The sequence below is a fragment of the Spermophilus citellus genome (genome assembly GCF_964194105.1).
Source record: "Spermophilus citellus genome assembly, chromosome: 13".
In the NCBI taxonomy this organism is placed as follows: domain Eukaryota; kingdom Metazoa; phylum Chordata; class Mammalia; order Rodentia; family Sciuridae; genus Spermophilus; species Spermophilus citellus.
The window spans coordinates 14,720,734-14,746,097 of NC_138193.1; the positions used below are offsets into that span (position 1 = coordinate 14,720,734).

General features: G+C 50.0%; 1 protein-coding gene across 1 annotated transcript in view; it reads left to right on the top strand.

The window, feature by feature from the left end:
• Positions 1-25,364, top strand: part of MERTK (MER proto-oncogene, tyrosine kinase) — a 104,535-nt gene that overhangs the window by 14,513 nt on the left and 64,658 nt on the right. Inside the window, exons 2-4 of the mRNA XM_081264787.1 lie at positions 6,714-7,116; positions 18,411-18,511; positions 20,729-20,902. Coding sequence (XP_081120913.1) covers positions 6,714-7,116; positions 18,411-18,511; positions 20,729-20,902 — 678 coding nt within the window. The remainder of the gene's footprint in view (positions 1-6,713; positions 7,117-18,410; positions 18,512-20,728; positions 20,903-25,364) is intronic.

A 25,364-nucleotide genomic window follows, 5' to 3' on the forward strand; every position in this document is an offset into this window, starting at 1 on the left:
CTGTTTATTTACTGAGACTTGGTGTTTCTTTTCTGAGGCTTTCTATTTTTCTCATGTGTTTCAAGCACATTCATAACTGCTCATGGAAATACTTCTATGATTGCATCATTAAAAGCTTTTTCTGGTTGGCTTAGGCGGTGTAATCCTGTAATCCCAGCTTCTCAGGAGGCTGAAGCAGGAGGATTGCAAGTTGGAGGCCAGCCTGGGCTATTTAGCAAGACCCTGCCTCAAAATAAAAATGGCAGGGGCCTAGGGATGTAGCTCATTGGTAGAACACCCCTGGATTCAATTCCGGGTACCCTTGAATTAATTAATTAATTAAAAGGTTTTCCAGGGCTGGGGATGTGGCTCAAGCGGTAGCGCGCTTGCCTGGCGTGCATGCGGCCCGGGTTCGATCCTCAGCACCACATACAAAGATGTTGTGTCCGCCGAGAACTAAAAAATAAATATTAAAAAAAAATTCTCTCTCTCTCTCTCCCCCCCCCACTCTATCTTAAAAAAAAAAAAAAGGTTTTCCAGATAATTCTGTCATCTTGGCATTGACATTTCATTTGGTTTGCGATCAGAATGTTACTGTAACTTGGCTACTAGGGGTATTATGTTACCAGGCTCTGGATCTTATTTAAATCTTGTTCCACCTGGTTCCCTCTAGCTGTTCTGGCTGGAGATCATCTGCTGCCTTGGTCTTGCTGCCTTGGTCTTGCTGCCTGGTCAGGACAGGTAGGAGTGCCTCCTGGCTATTCTGCTGACTTGAGGAGAGGGATGACTTCACTGGTTCATAGGGAAAGCTGATTCTGGACTCTCCAGGAGGCCTCAGATTCTCCCCCCCCCCAGTGTGAGGAGGGGTGGTTTCATTGTCCTTTGATGTTAGTAGGGCAGAAGTCAAGGATCCCGCAGGTTCTTTGCTATCAGCCTCTGGGGTGACCTCCAGGCCCTGGCTGCTCCTGCTCCCTTCGGTGTGGCTGTGGCACCCTGTACTTTTAACCCTTGCTGATATGGGTGGAGACTGAGCCCGGGGGCTTTTCTGGGTGGGGGCTTTTCTAGGTTCCTCTTCTGGCCGAGCTTTCCCTGGGTTTTCTGTCTGGCTAAGCCCCCCTTTTCCTGGTCTTTAGAAAGGGCAGGCTTTTGCTATTTGATTGATTTGGTTTGGTCTTTGCCTCTTAGCATTTCCAGCTTGCTGACTTTTGGCTCCAAGGGTGGAATATGTGGGGCAAAAAATAAAATCCAGACCCAGTTGTTCTTGGGCCCCCGAGGTCTCTAGCTGGTGCACTTTGTTTTCTCTCCACCCTTCATCTATTTTTTTTTTTTAAATTGTGGTAAAGTACGCCTGACGTAAATTTTACCGTCCTCCCCTTGTTTAAGGGTACAGTTAGTTCTGTGGTGTTAAATACACTCAAGATGTCCCACTGTGGCCACCGTCCAGTCCCAGAGCTCTCTTCATCTTGTAAAATTGAAACTTGACTCCCATTAAATAACAGCTCCCAAGGTTTTGGCAGACACCACCTACTTTCTGGTCTCCAAGTCTTTCAGAATTTGAAGAGAATGTTTATCTTATATGTAACCCAGTGTCTTAAAGTTACACTTTGTGGGGGGGGAGGAAATAGAGAAAAGTGCACCTATTGTGCTGTTGGAGGGGATTTCTTTACCTTCCATCACTTAGCAGATTTTTGCTAGGTGGTTTGGTCTTCCAGAGATACTCAAATTTTACAAGGAAATAATTATTTTTCTTTAAAAAAAAAAGAATGGCATTTTAGTCCTAGGAATTCAGGTATCAGTGGGCTGGAGGATACATTTGTGGGGGCAGCGAGATGGAGGTGGTAAACTTGTAGGCTGAGTCTTTCCTGGGACTCCTGAGGCTGCAAGTGGACCCTGAAGAGAACCAGCCCCAGACCTCTGCCTCCTGACCCCAGCCAAAGTGTTGTCACAGCTCCACTCCTGACACTTGGCAGCCTGCCAGGGGAGAGCGCAGGAACACCCCCTGTTAAGTAAACACTGCGTGTTCACATTTCACTGCCGGGGGTTGGAGGGCTCAGTCAGTGTAATGTGTTCCATATGTTGGCCTTGCTGGTCCAGGCGTGACTAGCTGCACCTCTGATCAGATGTCTCATCTCGTGTGATGGAAATAATAACTGCCATTCATTGTGTGTCTGTGCAGGCCAGACCTTGTGCACGGTGTGTTTTATTTGCAAGTCTTGCAGAATACTTGTATGCATTTAAGAATGTTTACACCAAATTTATAATTATTCCTATATCACCAGGTCAGCACATTGAGAAAAGGTTTAATTTTTTACGAGAGCACTTTCTATTCATCATTCCAACATAGATAGGAAATCTATAAGTACAATCTTGGCATGCTCTCTTGGCAGGTGCATTGGAATTTAGAATACTTTTCCACTTGCCTTATTCTGCCCAGTCCTACTTTGGAGTGGTTGCAGATCCCGTTTGCACATTTGTAAGTTCTTTTTGAGGATGAAGACAGAGCTAGATGATGCTGGCAGTCTTGCACCCAGGACCTAGCAGAGCACTGTAGCAAGCAGCAGTGTTTGTCAATGTGTTCACATGGTCCTTGCTTCATTTTGGTTTCGGTGCTGTTATCTGCAGTGCGTGGCTCTTCTCTCCAAGAGGAGGTGTCGTTGATCTCCCTTCGTGATGAGGACACTCAGTCTTGGATGGACAGGTGACTTACACAAGGTCGTCTGGCTTCTGCATGGCTGAGCTGGGGCTCACCTTTGCCCCTCCGACTCTGGGGTCCTTGTTCTCACCCCACCCCTCCTACAGCCCCCATCGCCCAAGTCACACCAGTCAGACCCGAGCCTTCTGGGTAGAGATTCTCGGGCTTAATCCAGGACCCTCAGGACCAGCTGGGGGTGCTTGGTGCCTCTGTACCCGTTCCCTAGAGCAGAGGCCTGATCCTGGCTGCATAGCAGAATCACCAGAGGAGAGTTTTAAAAATCCCAGTGCCCAAACTGCACCCCAGGCCAATAAACTCAAGCTCTGGGTGGGATCCAGACATCAAAAGCTTAAAAACCTCCCCTGGAAGATTCCAGTGTTCTCTCAGTTTGAGGTCATGGCGGAGAGTTGGAGCAGGCTGGTGAAAAGTCATGGATTCTGGAATGCTCTTTCAGTTCCCTGGGTGACCCCCTACAGCAGGGGCCTGGGGGCTGTAGGCTGCTTTGGGAAGCTTCTTTTTTAAAGTACTTATTTGGAAAAAAAGCCAAATACCTGTGTTGAAAAGTAGGGTGCAGGCTGAAGGGGGCGGCAGGGGCTGCCTATGGCTCTGAGGTTCCTGGTTTCCGCTGTTGAAGAGTGTGCCCAAGGTCAAGGGGAGGGGCGTCTGCTCTTTTATTTTTTTTATTTTTTAGCCAAAATGGATAAGTGGGGTCAGGGCAGTAAGGAAGAAGGCGCCACCTGAGAGGCCCAGGCCCCTTCAGACCCTCCCAGCCAGGGCTCAGAGAGGCAGGACAGCTTGTCTGCTGTGGGGCCCCCCTGTGCCCTCCAGACCCCTCCTCCTGCTCCAGGGCCCAGAGGCTGACCTGTGGCCACAGTGGTCTGCCATGAACTCCTTGGCGCTCGGGCTCCAGCTGGTTTCCTGCGCCACATAATCATTGTTTATCTGGAATTTCACTGAAAAGAGGTGTCCTGGTTTTATCTGGCAGCTCTGTGGCAGCTGTGATCCACATGAAGCATCTGCCCGGCCAACACCAAGTCTTGTCATTTTTTTTTCTCTGTGTTCGGTATTGGGGTTTGAACCTGGGGTGGGGTAGGTCTTAGCCACTGAGCTACATCTCCAGTCCTTTTTTATTTTATTTTGAAAGAGGGTCTTGCTAAGTTGCTGAGGGTGGCCTCAAACTTGCAATCCTCCCTCCTGGGTCTCCTGAGTTGCTGGGATCTTCGGCATGTGCCACGGGGCCAGGCCCATACTTCACCCTTTGTCCACTGTGCCTGGGCCTTTGCCTCCTGTTGCACCTCAGCTGAGACCTCTTGGGGCACGCATGGCCCCGCCACCTCTCCCCTTCCTGTGCCCTCAGCTGGCCCTGCTTGCCCGCGCAGCATTTTTCTGCTGGGCCCTGGTGCACTTGTGCACACGCCAGCCGGGTCCCTTTCCTCCTACAGTGGCCTTCATTTCTTTTGCTTTCTCCAGGTGTTCTGAGGGCATTGGCTCCAGCCAAGTTAATGATTTACAGTTTAGGACTGGTCATTCAGGTCAAGTGATGGACGGTGGTATTTTTCCTCTCTGGATCAGTCCAGAACCTTTGCATTTATACAAACTCTGACTCTACTAATAGAACAATGCCAGTCTAGCTGGTCTAGCTATTAACCTGGGTAACAGGGAAGCCGCCCTGGGACAGAATCCACATAGTGGCCTGGTGGTGAAAGTGAAACAGAGGTAAGGCCACCCAGGGTCTGGCCCTTTCTCCTAGGGAAGGTGGGGCACAGGGCCTTCCTGTAGACCGCAGCACACCCCCCAGGCAGGCCCTCCTCCCCCCAACCACAGGGGTGCTTGGTAGCCAGAGGCTACACCCGGTGAGACCCAGCAGGGTGCCGCCCCTCCCCTCTGACTAGTGCAGTGACTGGGGACCTGCACCCAGAGGCTCATCCGATCCTCTTCACCTCCTGAGGAGCCCACCACCAAACACCATCTGCAGAGGAGATCAAAGATTCAGTTTGGGAGCCATTGCTCCTCCGTTCTGCATTCAGCCTGTAGCCAACTCCCGTCTCCGCTTTAACCCCTGCGGCTCTGCGCCTGGGACAGACCTTACTTTACCTATTGGACTATCGGGAACCTGGGGATGCTCTGTAAATAATCATTGGCAGTTGAATCATTCAACCAAGTTCTGGCCCATGGAATGCGAGGATGAGTCGTCTTTCAGGCCATCCCTAGTGCTGGGTGCCCAGGGGTGAATTGTCCACTCAGGACTTCAGGGACCTCCTGAGGGCTGGTCTTCCCAAGGCAGCTAGCTCCTTGGCGGCTGGACTCCTATGGATCTGAGAGTTAGACCCCAGTTTGTAAAGAGGGGTTGGTTGTCTTGCAGGGCTGGGACTGCTGCCATTTTATCTAAGCACTTTGATACATATTTGCATTTTTAGTATAACCAGTTACCTTATCTTTATAATCAGAAAGGTTTAGTGTTTTTTTTTGTTTGGTACTGGGGATTGAACCCAGGGGCACTTACACTGAGTCACATCCTCAACCCTTTTTTATTTTTTATTTTGAAACAGAGTATCACTAAGTTGCTTAGGGCCTCACCAAGTTGCCAAAACTGGCCTCAAATTTGCAAACCTCCTGTCTCAGCCTCCCAAATCGCTGGTATTACTGGCCTGCACCATTGTAATCCCAGTTTTCCTGGGTTTTTGCACTGAAATCTCTTGTCCTCTCCCTGGCATTCATCCTGCCTCCCTAAGGAGATAGGTCCCAAAGGCACCGCCCTGAGAGTGGGCCCCAGCAGGGGGGGAGCAGTTCCACAGTGCCTTACTGAGAGCTCCTATGCAGGGATGCCCAGGCTGAGAGATGCTGGCCTGTCCTGAGTGACAGGGCATAGAGGATGCCAGAGGAGAAGTCCCCAGGTCCCCTCTCTGCCTCTAGGTCTCTTGCTCCTCTCTTCCTTGGTCTGCTATCTACTGGCTGACACTGACACTAGCAGTTATTTGTTATTCATTGGAAACTCCAGTTTGGGGGGGGGTGGAGGGGTGGAGGGGGTGTGTGTGTCCTTGTTCTTATTCACCAACTCTGGCGTGACCCAGGGCTGAGGCCAGCTGCTCCCTCAGGCGCCTCGGGAGCCCAGCAGGTATGAGGTTCTGAGCTGAGTGAGTCAGAGGCACAGCCCTAGGGCAGGTATGGACCCTCTCTGTGCTCCACCTCACTAACCCAGGGTGCGATGCGTGGCCCTGCATTTCCCTCATCTTTTTGCTTGAACCAATAACAACCAGCTTAGAATGGACGTTCCAAACGTGCCTTTCAAAAAACCTAAAGTACAACTAATGTGAGCCTATATTTTTAGAAACAGTTGTGAGCCAGATGAAATGAAAACATCTCCCGGCTCATTCCCGCAGGCAGGCATTTTCTGGAGGCTCCAGCTCTGGTAACATAAGCACTCCTCTCCCCCGCCCTCCCCCCAAAACCCATAAACTCATCTCTTTGGACCAGTCAGTCTCTTCAAGACTGTTGGCAGGATTCATAGCACAGTCTGAGATGGAGCAGACAGCAAGAAAAGGGATCTTGGCTCTCCTTGCTGGCCCCTTCCTGTTGAGCTGGTATGAAGGGCTTGGAATGAGTCACCTTTTAAAAGATTTTTTTTTTCTTTGCGGTACTAGGGGCTGAACCCAGGGCCCTGTGATGCTCTACCACCGAGCTCCATCCCCAGCAAGATTTTTTTTGGGGGGTGGGGGTTTCTTTTCCTTCCTTCCTCCCTCCCTTCCTTTCTCCATCACCCCAGTTCTCCCTGGGGATTGAACCAGGGCCTTGTGAGTGCCAGGCTAGCGCTCTACCACTGAGCCCCATCCCAAGCCTCTGTCTTATTCCTGAAGCTGTCTTCAGAAGGGGGCTGTGAACAAGTGCATGAACTTGGACATGAGACCTATGCTGAGCTGCGTGTTGAGTGATGGCTGCGCATCTTGCTGAAGGCACTGAGGATGCCCTGCTTCTTCCCATCCAGCTGGGAGGTGGAGCATCTTTCCCAGACTAAAGACTAACACTCAGGCTCTCTGCTTTTCAGCCATTGCTGAGGTGCAGGAAGACACCAAGCTGTCCCCAGGACCTTTCCCCAGGAACCTGCCAGCTGACCGCGTGCCACTGTCCTCTGTCCACCGCCGCGGGGTCCAGCCTGCCTGGATGTTTTCACCAACCCAGGCTGGAATACCACATCCGGGGAACACGGCTGTCCCCCAGGCGACCTCAGCTGCGTCAAAGCTGCCACCTATTGCCTTTAATCACACGGTTGGACACATAATACTTTCTGAACACAAAGATGTCAAGTTCAATTGCTCCATCAGTGTACCTAATATCTACCAGGACGTTGCCATTACTTGGTGGAAAGACGGGAAGGAGCTTGGAGCCCATCATTCCATCACCCAGTTTTACCCAGATGACGAAGTCACATCCATAATTGCATCCTTCAGGTGTGTGTGCTTTCTGTTTTTCTTTTTAGATGTTATTATATTGAAACAAAGCCTCCTAATTTAAAACAACAAACCAAACAGCCTTTCTATTCCTTCGGTTGTCTCAAATAGGTGAGCACCTGTATTGTTGACTTCTTTTAAACTGAGCCCCACTAGGATTGTTAGCGGATAATTGGGGGTGGGGGATGGTGGCTACCTGTCCCCTGAGCTATAGGTCAGCGTCCAGTGCAGCTAGGACAAGAGCTCACCAGTGCCAGGAGCAGTGGTGCACACCTGTAATCCCAGAGACCCGGGAGGCTGAGGCAAGAGGCTCCAAAAATTTGAGGCCAACCTCAGCAACTTAGCAAGGCCCTAAGAACTCAGCAAGACCCTGTCTCAAAAAATAAATAAAAATAAAAAGAGCTGGGGATGTGGTTTGGAGGTTAAGCACACCTGGGTTCAATCCTCTGTCCTGTAGGGGAAAAAAACAGACAAACAAAAAACTTCCACTAGTGAGCAGAAATAGTGCTTGTTTCTTTGCCGTGGTGGGGATCAATCCCAAGACCCTGGGCATACTAAGCACAGGTTCTGCCCCAGCTCATGGGAAGGTGTTTTTCAAGGAGCTTTAGAAGGTATCAAGGTCACCATTAGTGGAGAATTTAAAACAGTTGGCCCTCCCATTCCCTGTATTCACCACATTGCCCTGCCCTCCTCCCCCAAGGATCTGTGTGCTGCAACCCTCAGGCAGGCAGGCAGAGGAGGTGGAGGGTCAGCAGCCTAGGACATGAGGCAGGTCTTTGGCTGCCCCTCACACCTCAGTTTTCCACTTTGTTCAGCAAGAGCTAGCAGGAGGAGCTGGGGAGCCAGGGAGCCACCAAGGCGGGAGGTGTGTCGGGACTGCTTCATTCTACTAGAGATGGAGCTGCCCGGTTCATGAGCCAGCTGCTGCTTTCTCATCCACCCTGTGGTATCGTGCGCTTCTTCTGTTATGCTCGAATTCGGGACCCCCAAAAGACCACCAGAGACCCAAGATCGATGTAAACAGCAAAGAGGTGTTTATTGCGAGCTAGCTCGGTCCTCCGCGCGCACACACAGCAACTGGTGGCGCTGAGAGGCCCCGAGCCCAGGGTTTGCAGCAGTTTTATACACTCTTTGGGGAAGGCAGGGATCCCAAATACATCCTAGCATCTCTTAGCAAATCATCACACACCACGGGAAAATCATAAAACAACTCTTAACGTTGATTAGCACATTCACTGGCGGAACAAGTGATTGGTCAGTACAAGAGAGGGATTCCTTTGAACTGATTGGTTTAGGCCACAAGGGGTGTACGTGCTGAACTACATGGTTTCCCAACATGTTATCAACCACCATAAACTACTGGGGGGTCATCTGGCATCCCAGGTATTTTCCCTGTCTCATGCTGATGGGTGGTTGCTAGGGGGTTGCTATGGGTCCTCACCTAGCCTGACTGAGTCAGGGATACCTGGGGCAGCAGATCTCTCCTGTTATTTGTAGATAAACAACTCATCAGGGTGGATATGTGCCTAGGAGTGCTCTGTGGGTTTTTCCAAGGACAAGGGTCACGCCCCCTTCCTTGGACAGGCTTTGCTCTGAGACAGAGGCTGGTATTTCACTTCCTCTGAAGTGCTGGGTTGTTGGTTTGCTTCTCCCCACTTCTCTTTTGTGTCTTAGCTTTATTTATTAGCATGTATTAATTTTACATTTGTGTGTGTGTGTGTGTGTGTGTGTAACTGGGGATTGAGCTCAGGGGTGTTATAACACTGAATTATCTACCAGCCCTTTTAAAATTTTACTTTTTTGGGCTGGGGATGTGGCTCAAACGGTAGTGTGCTCGCCTGGCATTCGCGGGGCGCTGGCCTCGATCCTCAGAACCACATTAAAAAAAAAAAGATGTTGTGTCCATCAAAAACTAAAACATAAATATTAAAAAATTCTCTCTCTCAAAAAAAAATCTTCTCTCTCTCTTAAATTTTTTTTTAACTTATTTATTGTAGCTGGGATTAAACCAGGGTTACTTAACCACTGAGCCACATTCCCAGCCCTTTTTATTTTTTATTTTGAGATAGGGTCTCACTAAGTTGCTTACAGTCTCCTAAATTGCTGAGGCTGGTTGAACCTGCGATCCTCCTGAGATCACAGGCCTGTGCCACCGTGCCAGGTCCTTTTTTAAATTTTTGGAACAAGTCTAGTCTCACTGGGTTGCTCAACACAGCCTTCAACTTTTGGTCCTCCCGCCTTAGCCTCCTGAGTAGCTGGGATTACTGGCGGGGACTGTGCCCAGGTTAATCTGACATCTGGATGAGGTGCAGGGTGATGTTTCAGCAGCACACAGTGCACTGTCCAATCACTTAGTTAACATTTCCATTTCCTCATGTGTTTGCGGTCTTGGAGCCTCTCCTAGGTCGTCCTCAAATGGACCACAGGTTATTGTGACCTGTAGCCTCCCCGCTGCGCTGCAGGCGGTAGAACCCCTCCTCCAGCCTCATTTAGGTTTTGGTGCCTGCTCTCCGGGTACAGTGGGAGCGCCCGCCAACCTTCCGGGGATCCCCAACCTTCCGGGGATCCCCCCTCCCCAGCGTAGCTGCTTGGACGTGTCTTGTTTTCACTTTCCCTGACCTGTCGCTTGGCAGCGTCCCGCACTGGGTCATGCCTTTCGGTGAATCATTTTGTTTCCTTTTCAGAAAGCCACCTTGCACAGGGTTGAGTCACTGTCAGTTTAGTCTGTCAATACTTGCATGGAGAGGTACTTCTCTGCCCTCTTGGCCCAGGTCATAGCTTGCTCCTGGGTCTGCCGAGGTCCCCAGGCAAACAACATGATTCCATGTCTCCCCTTAGTTGTCTTAACTCTGGGTTTTTTATTTTCTATTGTTTTGTTTTGGAACTAGGGATTGAAACCAGGGGCACTTAACCAGTGACCCACATCCCCAGCCCTATTTTATTTTTAATTTTGAGACAGGGTCTCACTAAGTTGCTTAGAGTCTCACTGAATTGTCAAGGCTGGTTGGTCTCGAACTTCTGATCCTCCTGCCTCAGCCTCCTGAGCTGCTGGAATTACAGGATTACAGGTGTGTGCCAGTCCACCCAGCCACGCGCGACATTGGACTTTTTATTTTTTATTTTTTTGCGTTGACTACAGAATGCAGATGCTTTACTGCTGATAGATGCAACTTCCGATGAGAAAAGTGAAATCATCATTTAGTTATAAATGAGGGAGGAGTTGTTTACAGGCTTAAAGAAAGAGAAGGCTGGCACATGGGTCTCACTGGGTGTCATCTGGGGGGAGTGCACCCCTGTGGCCTCTCTGGGTATGGCCAGCCATGTGTCCCTGGGTCCCTGGGTCAGCTGCCACATCTCCCAGCCTTCTTTCTATAGTGATGGACCAGTGCCTGGCAGCTGTGGGAGGGTTCCAAGGATCCAGTTGAAGAACATTTGAGTGGGAGAGTTTTGAAGCTCAGCATAGGTCAGGGTCTTAGTTGTTAGGGCTCAAAAGGAACTGGGTGATGTTTTGAGATACTTAGAATTAATTTTGTTGCTTGTATTCAACTTACTATGTGTACACTCCATTCTAAAGGAGAATAATCTTATCTACCTCAAAACCAAGCCTTAAAGCAGGTTTCCTGGTCAGAAGTCATAGGAATGATGAACACTCAGCTGAACTGGGTGGCATTCATGACATCAAATCCATCTTTATGATATACTCCAACTTTATGAAGGTCGGGTTCAGGTGCCCCAGTGTCTGTCCAGTGTGATTCCAGGAAGTCAGTTAGAGTGACGTAATCAAAATTATAAATGTGTATGTCATTGCTCGGCATTGAAGGACATTGAAGACCCTAAACTTGCTATCCTTCAATTGAGATCTCTGAAGTCCCCATTTGTAGGGTGACTTGCCTAAGGTCAGGAGACAGCCAGCTGGTTATGAAATCATAGGAAGAGGACACAAAATGGAGAGTATGTCTTGGCAAGGGTTAGGGGACCCAGCAGAGAAACACAGCCTACAGAGCTGGTCAGGGGCTGTTCTCCTATGAGATGTCACTGTCATGTATGGCAGTCCCTGTAGGTAGGTGTGGGTGGAGTTTGCTGGATTTTGGAAATGATGAGGTCTCCAGACTGAGGGCCCCACAGTTTGTATCTGCACTCATCTTTTAAGCACCAAGACGTTGTAGGTGGCTGACCAGCGGCTGCAGCTGGGCCTCTGCCCGGGATCACAAGAGTTATCAATCACAATGCTATTGCTGTTACCAGCCTGGAGAAAAGGTCAAGATCCAAACCAAAGTGCGGGTCTCACTGAGTGAGAATTGCTTTCACACCATCCTGCAGTCAGAAAAATCCCAAGTCCAGGGCCGTCCCTATTTAACCTTCTTAGCTGCACTGGTCCCTGGTTGTGGCTGCAGATGGACCGGAGGGAAGGGGATCCCGCTGCAAGGGCAGGGATGGTGAGGTCCTGTTAGTGTGCTGAGGTGGAGTGCCCTGGGACTTCAAGTCTGGCCATGAAGTGTCATTTTAAGGGAGAAGGGCCCAGCCTGAGGACCAGGGGGAAGGAGCTTCTGACCCTGAGTGACCGCATCCTGCAGTCAGAACTCCGTTCACTGGAGGGGAAGAAAGATGGATAGGTCAGGAGTTCAAGAGCATTTAAGTACAAATCCCACATTCTCTGGAAAGATTAGAGATTGGGTACTTCTTCATGAGATGATTCCTGAAAGATTTTCACAACTACTTGGGCTTAGCGTGTGTGTGTGTGAGTGTGTGTGTGTGCGCGTGTGTGTGTGTGTGTGTGTGTTATATTTTTTGAAAATGATAACATGTATATTTTAAAAATCCTTGGTGGGACCGCAAATTGGTGCAAACACTCTGAAAAGCAGTATGGAGATCCCTCAAAAAATTAGAAATGGGCCAGGCTCAGTAGCACACACCTGTAATCCCAGTGGCTCAGGAGGCTGAGGTAGGAGGATCCTGAGTTCAAAGCCAGCTTCAGCAAAAAGCTGAATGGGACCCTGTCTCTAAATAAAATACAAATTAGGGCTGAGGTTGTGGCTCAGTAGTCGAGTGCCCCTGAGTTCAATCCCTGGTACCCCTGCACCCCCCAAAAATTAGGAATGGAATCACCATTTGATCCACTTATCCCACTCCTTGGTATATACCCAAAGGAGTTAAAATCAACATACTACAGTGAGATAGCCATATCAATGTTTACAGCAGCTCAATTTACAATAGCTAAGCTATAGAACCAACCTAGGTGCCCTTTTACAGATGAATGGATAAAGAAATTATGGTATATATAAAGAGTGAAATATTACTCAGCCATAAAGAAGAGTGACTTCATGACATTTGCCAGTGAATGGAACGATCTGGATCTGGAGACTCTCATGCTAAGTGAAATAAGACAATCTCCAAAACCCAAAGGTCAAATGCTTTTACTGATGTGTGAAAACTAAACCACAATAAAGGGTAAAGGGAAGGAGAGAAGTTCAGTAGATCAGACAAAGGGGAACAAAATGAAGGACGGGATAGGAATAGGAAAGATGGTAGAAAGAATCTAACATAAACTGGGCATGGTGGTGCACGCCTGTAATCCCAGCGGCTCTGGAGGCTGAGGCAGGAGGGTTGCGAGTTCAAAGCCAGCCTCAGCAACAGCGAGGCACTAAGCAACTCAGTGAGATCCTGTCTCTAAATAAAATATAAAATAGGGCTGGGGATGTGGCTCAGTGGTTGAGTGCCCGAGTTCAATCCCCAGTACCAAAAAAAAAAAAAAAAGAATCTAACATAATTTTCCTATGTACACATATGAAATATACCTAAGTGCCCATCCACAAGAATGGGGTCTTAACTAGAATAAGGTATATCCCATGCTTGTATAATTTTATTGAAATGCTTTCTCCTATCATGTATAACTAAAAAGAACCAATAAAAAAATAGGGTGATGTAAAAAAAATTTTAAAAGCAATCACCAGGAAAAAAATATATATAGGGCATTATATATATATATATATATCTCCATAATCTTACACCCCCCCAAAATCTTTTCAAGCATATATGTTTAGTGTTCTTTTTTTTTTAAGAGAGAGTGAGAGAGGAGAGAGAGAGAGAGAGAGAGAGAGAGAGAGAGAGAATTATTTTTAATATTTATTTTTTAGTTTTCGGCAGACACAACATCTTTGTTGGTATGTGGTGCTGAGGATCGAACCCGGGCCGCATGCACACCAGGCGAGCGCGCTACCGCTTGAGCCACATCCCCAGCCCCTGTTTAGTGTTCTTGAAATAAATTAGTCTTTTATTATATAGATGATTTTATATAGCCTCTTTCATTCAGTTTGTTATTAACATAATCTTATAATGTCATATTCATTATACTCGTTAACATAAACATTTCCCTAGATTATTAAAAGTTTTCAAAATACTTTAATGGCTGCCCTTATGCCTCTGTATTTTGTGATTGTAAAACAGAAGCAAATATAGAATAATGCAAATAAAATTAAAAAGGGAAAGCAGTAAGTTATGTTCCAAATGCCAAGGTCAAGGGCATATCCATGGGAGGAAGTAACTAATGCGCTACTTCCTGCCAAGTGCCCCCTGAGCTGAGTCTACTTTATGCTAATAATTCACCTTTCATTTGTCTTTTTCCTGTTGATCGTGGATGTCTGGTGGTGACTGGTGGTGACGGAGCCAGGAGTCATCTTCCTGGGGTCGGGGTACTGCATTATAATGGATGGCTTGGTGATTAAGGCTGAAAGCCCACCCCGTTCTCTCCTGTCCAGTCCTGGTCCATGTGAACTCCAGCTGCAAACTCTCCCTTACCAGCCTCCTTTGCCTGAGTCACTGGGATGAGCTTCCTCCTGGGTTCTCTGGCCCGTTACGCTCCTCATCTGCATCCAGTGCCAGCTGGGCGGGTAGGGTGTCTTTCAGCCAGGCCCCGGATGCTGCTTGGCCCAGACCTCTTCCTGGAGTCTCCAAGGGAGGGTGTAGTTTGTGGAATAATTAGCCCTGAACTCTAGTATAGCACATAGAAGGGCTCTAGCTTAGATGGAAAGGCCCCTTTCCAGAGTCAGCATTCTAGAAAGGCAGAGGCCACCAGACAGCAAGACCGGGGATACCTCAGTCTCTCAAGTGCAAACAGGAACCAAGGTTCTAGGAATGGGCAGATCTGGCTGCTGGGGGACATGTGGTGAGGGGGAGTGTTTGCTTTCTGTTTGGTCGGGGGTCTGCTGCAGTCCCAGTGCTAAAGAATTATACTTTCTCAGTTTTCTTTGTTAAGATGTCAAGTGGGTAGTTTGGGTCCCCTGAATCCTGATTCCCTTGGGGTCCCCTGTGTCCGAGCAGGCTCTTGGCTGCATGAGACTCCCAGTGCTGTGCTAAGCCCTCCTGCGCTTGGCCTTTGTGACTGATTGGTGCGTCGTGACAGGTCTTCATCTTGATGCTTTTGGTAGTGGTATTGTACATGAGCAATCAGCAGAGGTCTAGAAAATGAGAACTGAGCCAAACCAGTGGCAGGCAGGTGGCCGCAGAGGCCCGATGGTCACCGACTCACTTCACACCCCCGAGATCCTTGGCCCAAAGCCCTTGCCTGGCTTCTCTGGCATCTCTCATCAGCCCTGTTCCAGAAGCAGGAAGCTTCTCAGTGGGTCTTTGTGCTTCTTTATTACATCATTTTTATTTTTTTGTTTTTTATCATGGTGAACGACCCAGAACATTCCACCCCTTTTTGACCGCGTAAGTCACCCCCATCCACACTGATGTGCCGCCAGCCAACCATAGAACTTTTCCACCTTCCCAAACTGAAACTCTGCCCCCCTTGAACATGAGCTCCTCATTCTTCCCTCCCACGGCCCCTGGGATCCACCTTTCCTTCCCTCTCTAGAAGCATATAGGTGACATCGTACATTACCCCCCTGCCCCTTCTCATTGCTTTTAGAGATTCCAGAGCTTAGCAACTACTTAGGAGCCTTTTCCCAGCAGAGCAGCCCAGCGTGGCAAGACCGAGGTCCAGGGACTGCTGTGAGTTAGCAGAAGGTCCTGGAGCCACCAGCCGGACTGCCCTGAGTGAGCGGTGCAGCTACCAGGTGGTTCCTGTTTAGACACCGTGGCTGAGTCCATCGTCCCTCTTCTCCTCCCTGGTTCACATGTCTGAATTTGACCAAAGCCTGATGAGATTTCTGTGTCATTTTTTTTTTTTAATGCAGCGTGTACATATAATAAAACAGTCTGACTTTTTAGAATTTCTCTCCTCTGCTCCAGCCCCCAGCCACCTCCCCATGGAGAGCTGAGGTTGCCCCTCCCTTGGGTGTCTTTCCAAAGATGGTTGATGCCATCCCAGGCATGTTTGTGTGTATGTGCCAGTCCCAGGAGGGGTGTTAATCTAATATGGTGTTACTCATAGCTGTGGTTGAATCAATACCCAAGGGTCACATTTTTGGGTGGCTATGGAAGTTCTGTTTTTGGCTGAGTCATGCACTGTGCTATAATTATATTTTACTTCTTGAATGGCTTTTTTTCTTTGTGGTTTTCATTTTGATTATTGAGTAGCGTCTTGATTTCCCTGAATGCAGCAGTTTCCTTGCTTGCTGGTTTGTTCAATACTGATGGCTCATTCTTCCCCAAATTGGAGAGGGAAGTCCTACGTCCTGTCCTGTCACAGTCGCAGAACTCTCAGCTCTGATTTCCTCCTGGGAGACACCTGTCCTGGCTGCCTGCCATCTCAGGCTTCAGTGTGGAAAGGATCCCCTCCCGCGGGGGCCCAGCTGTGCCTCCTCTGTGCTGTCCCCCGGGACCCCACTCCTCCTGTGTTCCTTGTGCTGCTGCCCTGAGCCCAGGTCCTCCTCTTCCTGGCTTTCCCTCTGGCATCTCCAGCCCTTATCCACTAACTTTTGGGGACACACGTGTCCAGAAATGCCCCTTTCTCCATTCTGACCTTAGGGTCATTTGGATAGATACGGAATTCAAATAGGAAAATCACTTCCTGTTGTAATTTTTTTTTGGGGGGGGTACTGGGGATTGAATTCAGGGGTACTCAACTACTGAGCCACATCCCCAACCCTATTTTATTTTTTTTTTATTTTTTAGTTGTAGAGGGACACACAATATCTTTATTTATTAATTTATTTTTTACGTGGTGCTGAGGATTGAACCAATGCCTCACACATGCTACTGTGGCAAGCACTCTGCCACTGAGCCACATCCCCAGCCCTATTTTTTTAATATTTTATTTGGAGTCAGAGTCTCACTGAGTTGCTTAGCACCTTGCTTTTGCCGAGGCTGGCTTTGAACTTGAGATCCTCCTGCCTCAACCTCCCAAGCGGCTGCACCTGGCACTAAGTTCTTTTTTTTTTTTTTTTAATTTTTTTAAAGAGAGAGTGAGAGAGAGAGAGAGAATTTTTAATATTTATTTTTTAGTTCTCGGCGGACACAACATCTTTGTTGGTATGTGGTGCTGAGGATCAAACCCGGGCCGCATGCATGCCAGGCGAGCGCGCTACCGCTTGAGCCACATCCCCAGCCCTGGCACTAAGTTCTTAAAGGCAAAGTTTGGATCGGTTTCCCTTTGTGCTCTGCATCCTGGTTTTCATTCCTGGGCTGGATTTCCTTGGTGGTTGGCTTCAGGTATTCCTGGGCATTTTGTGTAGTCTGATTCCTACAGTCCCAGGTGTGTGGCCAAACTGACACTTAGATCTAATGGTTTTTCGGGCTCTCAGAGGCTCTGCACAGGTGTGCTCCGCATCCCGGACTGGGTGTACCCCATTTCAGCAGCCTTCCTGGTGCCATGCCCTGTGTCCCCCAAGAGCTCCTGTGTGAAGGCAGGAAGATTCAGAGGCGATGGGACAGGTCAGGAGAGCTGTAACCTAACTGTGCATCCTAGTTTGAATGAACTCACTGGCTGGTCACTGTAGGCAGGTAGGGCGTGGCCAGAGGAGGTGGGTCCCTGTGGGTGCGCCTTGGAAGGGAGCCCCTGCCCTGTGGCCCCTTCCTTCTAACCCCTACTTCCCGCTGCCATATGTGAGCAGCTTTTCTCCACCACGTCTTTCCGCCATGATGCTGTGCTTCACCTTGGGCCCAGAGCAATGCACTTGGCTGACCATGGGCTGAGACCCCTGAGTTGTGAACTAAAATAGACTTCTTCAAGTTGTTCTGTTGGATGTTTTGGTCACAGCGAGACAATGCTGACTGAAGCACTTTCTCGCTGGGTCATATGATAAGCTTGTTGCTGCTGTGAGGCCCCCAGCTTTGGCAGAGCCAGTTTTCCAAGGCCTAGGTGTCCTCTGCCTGTGCCATCCCCCAGTGGGCTCCGTCAAGCCCTGGGCCCTGCCTGGAGAGCAGGATGGGTGGGGTGTGGAGTCTGTGGGAACCATGCCTCTTCAGTGCCATGGTTTGCCTTGGAGCTGCAAAGCCTAGACTGGTCAGCTGTACAGAACCCTCCGGAACTGCTGAAAGGCAGGGTTGCTGAGCAGCCAGTGGTTTTCACCCTCAGTGGCCAGGTGCCATGAGACAGGAGCCTCCGTGCCTCCTGCTTCAGCCCCTTCCCATCACCATGACATGTAGGGACTTACGGGGACTCAGCTAGCCCCTACTTGGAGGAACTTGGCCTGCAAGGTCTCTTTCGTCTCTGGTACCCTCTAGGTATTGGGATATGCAGCTACAGCCCTAAAGCATGGCAGGATCTCGCCTTTCCTTGACCCTGACCCCCCACATGTGCACGATGCCGTCACCTCACCTGGTGCACTCCAAAATCATGCTCCCACTGGAAGGGGAGGGAAAGGAAGACAGAGCATCCCAAGACAGAAGAGTACTGCTGGGGCCTGTTCATCAGGCAGTGCAGGCAAGAGCCCTGTGGTGCTGCTGGACACCAGGAACGAGAAGGAGGTGCCACAGTGGCCCTGACACCCCACACCCACCCCAGTCCTCACTGATGCTATTTTTTTGTTCAGTTTGGTTTTTTGCACTGTGGATTAAACCCAGGGGCACTCAGCCACTGAGCCACATCCCCAGGATTTCTTAATTTTTTATTTCTCACTAAGTTGCTTAGGGCCTCACTAAATTGCTGAGGCTGGCCTTGAACTTGCAATCCTCCTGCCTCAGCCTCTCCTTTACTCAGAGGCTGCCAATTCAAATGTTCATGACATCTGAGAAATACCTTATAGCAGCCTCTGGAGGTGTGAACCAGACAGCTGGGTACCACCGCCCAGCCAAGCTGACGCATCAAGTCAACCATCACAGCACGCGGCAAAGAAGTTCAGGAACTGCATGTTCCTATAATAGGGGCTCAAAATAATCCTGCAAATATCTTGATGTATTTTTCTTTGCAGTATAATCAGTGTTCAGCGTTCAGACAATGGGTCGTATGTCTGTAAGATGAAGATAAACAATGATGAGATTGTGTCCGACCCCATCTACATCGAGGTACAAGGTAAGGCCAGAGGCCGGGGGTCCCATTGCCCAAGAGCTGTTTGTTTTAAGGCTTATAATAAACATTTTGTGTGCAATGTCTGGCGTTTAGCCTATCTCCCCCACCTTTTTCTTCTTCTTCTTTTTTTTTAGTTGTAGATGGACACAAATATCTTTATTTACTTATTTTTATGTGGTGCTGAGGATTGAACCCAGGGCCTCATACCTGCAAGGCAAGTAAGTGCTCTACCACTGAGCCACAGCCCCAGCCCCTGGCCTATCCCCTTTTTGACTCTGTAAACTTTGCAAATCCGTCAGCAACGAAATTTCACAAGATCTTCTTTTTGGACTTTAAATCATAGTGAAATTAATTCAGTCATTAAAAGCCTGAGCTTTATACTAGCACCAGAGGAGAAATCAAAAGGGACTGTGGGCCTCCTTGTCCACAGTTGTTTACATTTTTAAAAACCTGAGGTTGTCTAGGCGTAGTGGGGCACACCTCTAATCCCAGCAGCTTGGGAGGCGAGACAGGAGCATTGAGAGTTCAAAGCCAGCCTCGGCAACTTAGTGAGGCCTTAAGCAACTCAGTAAGACCCTGTTAAACACCTTTGGGTTCAATCCCTGGTACCAAAAAAAAAAAAAAAAAAAAAAAGGCTGAGGACTTTTTTCGTTGCTGTCCACTTCTTGGAGCTGGCACAGGTACTGCCCCCCTGGGCAAGTGGCCCTTTGCGTGCTACTCGGCATTCTTTCCTGTCTTGCTTGTGTTTTGGTCTAACACTGGAGGGTGACTGGCTAGACTGGGTTAGCAGCTGAGCCTGGACTATTCTTGGGGCTTCAGGCCCCCACAAGTTTCTCTAGGTACATAGCTTGAAGAAATTCCATGCCCTATTTCACAACATCACATGGGGGTTGTCGGACACCAGATAAGGAACAGCCCGTGTCTGCCTTTGAGGAACCTGACTGTGGTGGGAAAGATGGGCACAGGTGACCCTGGGGTCCTACATGTAGGGTTGGCATGTCTGGGTCTGCAGGGGCATGCTGCTCCCCTGGGTGCTCCCCTCCCAAGCATCTGCATCCCTGCCCTCAAAAGTGCCCGGCCAGCAGAGCCATCAGGTCCCCTCTGTCTTTTCTACTTTTTCCTGAGCCTCCCCGTCGCAGGCTGTAGAACAGGCTTTTCAGCCACAAGCGTTTCCCACTAAAGGCTCAAAGTCTCCTCCGCTACCCATTCTTTTGTGAACCTGAACTTGATACCCACTAGTGCCGCAGGAGGGAGGCAGGAAAGAGGAATGGGTAGAGGGTGGGAGAGGTGGAGACCGGGAGGGGGCTCCTCTGGGAAGTCCCTTTGGACCGCTGCACTGGTCTGGCTGTTAGCGCACCAACTAAAGGGGAGGGGGTCTCCTAGATTTGCTGCTAATCTAGGGGAAAAAATTCAGAGGACATTTTACTTATTAGAATCCCAGGGGGTGGGGGGAAACCCAGGACAGAAACACATTAAGTTTTGGAAAACCTTGAAACAGGAAAAGGAATCCTATTTCACAAATGTCCCACCTCAGATCTGTGAGATTCCAGCTCCCAAAGAACACGATTTGAATGCCTGGGGACAGTGGGTTTGATCTGCTAACATTTTAGACCCATGCCCCCAGATGGTACTCACCGCCTTCTCAGAGATATTTTCCAAGCTTCCTTGTAGCCCTGAGTCTCGAGTCACGGTAGGAATCTCAGGATCACAAAACCACGGAGCTGTGTCTGTCCTGTTTACCTGAGAACGTGCTTTGGAAAGTGTGCTGCCTTACACAACTGTCTGAATTTTGTGGGGTGCATGTGCTGAAGCGCCAGCCCAGGGCCTGAGTGTGCCAACCACTGTCCGGTCTGGATTTCAAAATCCGTTTTCACACACAGGAGACTGGCCTCCACACTCGGCCGCTGTATTATGTAGCTTCTCTGTTTGTTCTGGTGAGAAACCTGCCAACTGGTCCAGGCTTCAGAACAACACTTAAGAACTGTCCCCTGCTGGTCAAATCAGTTCTGAGTCACCTTTGGGGACTGTCCTAGAAAGCCAGCTAGAGACGGACTGGCAAGAATGACCCTCTGGGCTTTCTTATCCAAATTTAGGGAGGCCATTTCAGCCTCAAAGTGGGACACAAGTCTCCTGTCCCAAGTGCTGGTCAGTTGGGAACCCCCATGGGCTCTGCTTCTGATCTGGGTGGGAAACATGCTGTGGTCTGAACTCTGTCTGCAGGACTTCCTCACTTCACCAAGCAGCCCGAGAGCATGAACGTCACCAGGAACACCGCCTTCAACCTCACCTGTCAGGCCGTGGGCCCCCCTGAGCCCGTCAACATTTTCTGGGTGCAAAACAGCAGCCGCATTAATGAACAGCCCGAAAAATCCCCCTCCATTCTCACCGTGCCTGGTAAGCCCAAGCAGGTGCTCGTGTATTCATTCATTATTATTACTTTTCTTTAATTTATGTATTTATTTGACCTCGGGCAGAAGAGATCAAAAGCTTGGTGACCTGGTGGCTCACCATCCATCGGCAGGACATAAGGGTGAGAGGCGCGGGTATGGCCACCGAGGTTAGGGGGCCAGGTGGATGGGCAGGCAGGTAGGGACCACTGTGGGAGGGTATCAGGGGCTGGGCTTGGGAGTGGGCGAGCGCACTGCTCCCGTGGTCAGGTGGCCAAGCAGGTGACTTTGAGCATGGGCGAGCCATGCCCAAGTCCTGCTCACCACCCCGTGGGAGACGGCAGCCCTGGTCCTGCTGCCCCTGTAGGAGCTGCACCTGCAAAGCCACCAAGGTGAGGACCTCACTGAGATCAATAGCAAGAAAGTGGCCACTGGGCTCTGCAGGGGCAGGAATCTGAGTTGCTGAGGGACTGGGGCTGACCTGCCTGCCACTCCTCCATAGGCTGGATTTCCACGCAAATGAGGGTGCCTCAGCTTTGTTCCCCATCCTGGGGACAAGGCTGTTCACAGAGTTGGTCCCCTTGCCCCTGACTGCCCCTTTCAACAGCATCTGGAAGTCCCCTCCCTGCTGAGCCTAAGGGTGTGCTGGGCATTGGGGACACCCTCCTCCTCTGTATTAAGCCTCCTTCTGGGCGGGGGCTGGGGGTGGGGGGAGTTCTGGATGTTAGCACCCTCCCCCCCATCCTGGCCCTGCTGCTTCTCCCACAATGGCCTTGAACTTGAGTCTCCAGCCCCAACCCCCTGGCATTTCTGCTTGCTGAGTATGTGGACATCTTAAAATGCAACCCTCCATCACCCCAGACTTGTTCCGCCCCAAATTCCCCTTCTGGGTAAATAATGTCACCCACCGCCCCTGCTTTCTTCCCTTTCCTCTTTTGTCACGTTGAGTGCCATCAGCAGTTCTGAGTTCTGCCTGCACAGTACAGCTGACTCGGCCCTTTCTCCAGCCTTACTGCTGATCCTGTGATCCCGGTCACCGCCAGCTCTCCCGCACTGGCCTGTCCCCACTCCTGTCCTCTCTCCTTAGCAGTAGACCATGTCGGTCAGCCATTTGCTGAAAACCCTGCCGTGGCTTTAGTTGTCTTGACTGTCGACCAGAGCCCCTCCTGCCTTGCTCCTGTACCCGGCTCCTCCCTCTCTCCTCTACCCTGTCATGTTCCTTTCTGCCCCAGGACCTTTGCACCCTCTCCTTTCTGCCTCAAGTGTCCTCCCCTCTGCCCTTCCTTCCATCCACAACTGGAGACTCCCTCTCTGATTACCCATCCCCACCCTCCACTGACTCCTCCTCTCAGATTCTTCCATTGCAGCTGTCCAAGTCCTAGGTCTCCTTATGGGTCCTCTCCAGGAGTTCACCTGTGTACCCAGGGCCTGAGGCAGGGCCAGGCCTGCAGCAGGGCTCAGCGGCTCCTTAGGCTGTGGGTGGTCAGCAGGGGAATGCCAGCCCTGGGGACAGCCCCTGCGGTGGGCTTTTCCAACCCTGACTGCAGGAGGAACTGAGGGGTTTTTCTCCCTTCATCTGAGTTTGAGTTTCTCCAGGTGGTTGATAACTAAGGAAATTCTGTGCTCAAAATCTACTTAACATCAGGCTCTCTGCCCTCTGTAGGGTGACTGCTCTGAAGTCCCCTAAGAGACACTTTGTCCATCCAGGTAAAGTTGACATACAACGCAGTGTACGCATTCCACACGGCGAGCGCAGAAACCGGGTAACCAGCAGCTCAGTGTCACTGTCCTCTCCAAACGTCCTCGCGGTCCCTGCTGGGCAGTCACAGGCAGCACTGCCCCATGTCTGTCATCTTGGGCTGGTTTTGCTTCCTCTTGAACTTCACGCAGGCTTCCCTCCCAGGCACGGTTCTGTGACCATGTTCCTTGCTGTGGCACTGTGTTGTCGGTGACCCCATTCCTTGCTGTGGCGCCGTGAGGGTTATTTTTTACTGCTGGTAGTCATCCACTGTATCATGCGTGGACTGGCTTATCCATTGGTTGAGAGAAGCTCGGGCTGATAGTGCCTGTTGGCTGTGATGGATACTCGAGCCAAGCGCATTCATTTGTAAGTCTTTTGGTGACTTGTGGTTTTTACTTGTTCTTAGCAAACACCTAGGAACAGAGTGGCAGGGTCACACGGTGGGTGGGTGCGTGTTGAACATCTGAAGAAACCACCAAACTGGTTTCCCAAGCGACCGTACCATGTTCCATTCCCTGACACAGAGGGTGAGATCCGGTTGCCCCCGCTGTCACAGAGCCAAAGCCACCCGGCTGGTCCCTTCCCACCAGTTCTTGTGGTCCCTGTAAAGATCAAATGTGTTGCACATAGTAGGTGGCATGAGTTTATTCAAGGGATAGGAACAAAGGAAAAGGGGACACTCTTGAGGGAGAGAGTGGATCCTCCCAGGGAGGAGAGGGATGACTTGCCCTCTACCCTCCAGTTTTATTGACTTTTGGTTCTGGGGATTGAACTCACGGGCACTCCACCACTGAGCCACATCCCCAGCCCGATTTTTTGTTTTTATTTATTTATTTATAAATTTTTTTTTTTAGAGAGAGTGAGAGAGGGGAGAGAGAGAGAGAGAGAATTTTTAATATTTATTTTTTAGTTCTCGGCGGACACAACATCTTTGTTGGTATGTGGTGCTGAGGATCGAACCCGGGCCGCACGCATGCCAGGCGAGCGCGCTACCGCTTGAGCCACATCCCCAGCCCCCGATTTTTTATTTTGAGACAGGGTCTCACTAAGCTTCTCAGTACCTTGCTAAGTTGCTGAGTTTGGCTTTGAACTCTCGATCCTCCTGCTTCAGCCTCTAAACTGCTGGGATTACAGGTGTGCCCTGTAAAGCAGAAACCAGGGAACAAGAATGAGGCACCAAGAAGGTTTATTGGGGGGCGTTCCCGGGCAAGGTTCACTGGGAGGTAGGAGGCCCAGGCCATCTAAATTGCAGCTATGGACAGCAGGTTGGCTGAGCCGAGTTTAGGGTCATCGTGTCTGTTGCAGGTTGGTCAGGGCTGATGCAAGTTGACAGGGCGATGGCTTCAGCCATGAACTGTGGTGGTAGGGGGTCCGTTGCCATGTCAGCTTCTGATTGGCCATTTCGGGTCTCCTCCACCAGGTGGAAAGTCCCTGGCCACAGCCCCCTTGAAAGGGAGGGGGAAGGGAAGGCTGCAGTCCGCGTGCACCACCACCACATCCAGCTTGCCCTCCAGTTTTATTGGGGGGTCCCAGGGACGTTTCCCAGGAGTCCCACTCAGATCCACTCCTTGGCTTTGACTGACAGCAGGATTGCCGCAGACTTCAGAGACCCCACAGCGAGACCCCATTGCACAAGGTCTTACCCAAGGAGGGGAGGCTTTCCTATTACACGCGAAAATCCAGGACTCTGCCTAAACTGGGCCTAGAACTCCTTCTTACAGGTGTTGTGGTTGAGGGCTTGGCTCTGAATTACCCCTACTCCCTGAGTCCCAGAAGCTGGGCTGAATAAAGGTCACAGAGGTGCCCCCTGTAGGGTACCTTTTGTGCTGCTCATTTGGGAGGAGCCTGGGCCTGCATTTCCCTACCTACCCCCTGCAGATAGGGGTACTTGGGTGAGGAATGCAGCCTTAAACCAGGCTGCAGGGAATTTGCCCTTTCAAAGAAAGCACATGCAGGTCGGCACCGGCACCTGGGTCCACTCTGGGCTCATCCCCTCACCTCAAATTCCTGCTGCTCCTAGTTGTCTGTTCCCTGTCACCACCACATCCTTGGTGACACTAGATATGGTCAGTCATCTTAATCCTAGACATCCTAGTGGATGTCAGGTCATCCTGTATTGTGATTTTAATTTATTTTCTTGACATCTGATTCTAGATTAGACTTAGAAAAGATTTCTGATCTTGTGCCCTCCTTTCTTTCTTTTCTTTCCTCCCTCCCTCCCTCCCTCCCTCCCTCCCTTCCTTCCTTCCTTCCTTCCTTCCTTCCTTCCTTCCTTCCTTCCTTCCTTTCGGATTGAACCCAGGGGTACTTAACCACTGAGTCTCATCCCCAGCCCTATTTAGTTTTTATTTTGAGACGGTCTCAATAAAGTGCTTAAGGCCTCACTAAGGTGCTGAGGCTGGCTTTGAACTTGTGATCCTCCTGCCTCAGCTTCCCAAGCTTCTGGGATTACAGGCATGGGCCATCCCGCCCGGCACAAGATGAAGTTTTGAGATATGTGTACGTTGTATAATGCTATTGAGTTAACCAAGGCTTTACCTTATACAATTACCAATTTTTGTGTGTGTGTGTGTGTGTGGAAAACCATCTGTGTATAGGAAAGATTTCTGAAAGAGTTCAAGGACAACGTGGGCATATTTTAAACTCCTCCTCAAAGGACCTTGGCCGTTTTGCACTTTCCTAGAATAATACATGCAACGGTAACAGCCTTTGGGTTTTGCCAGTCTGA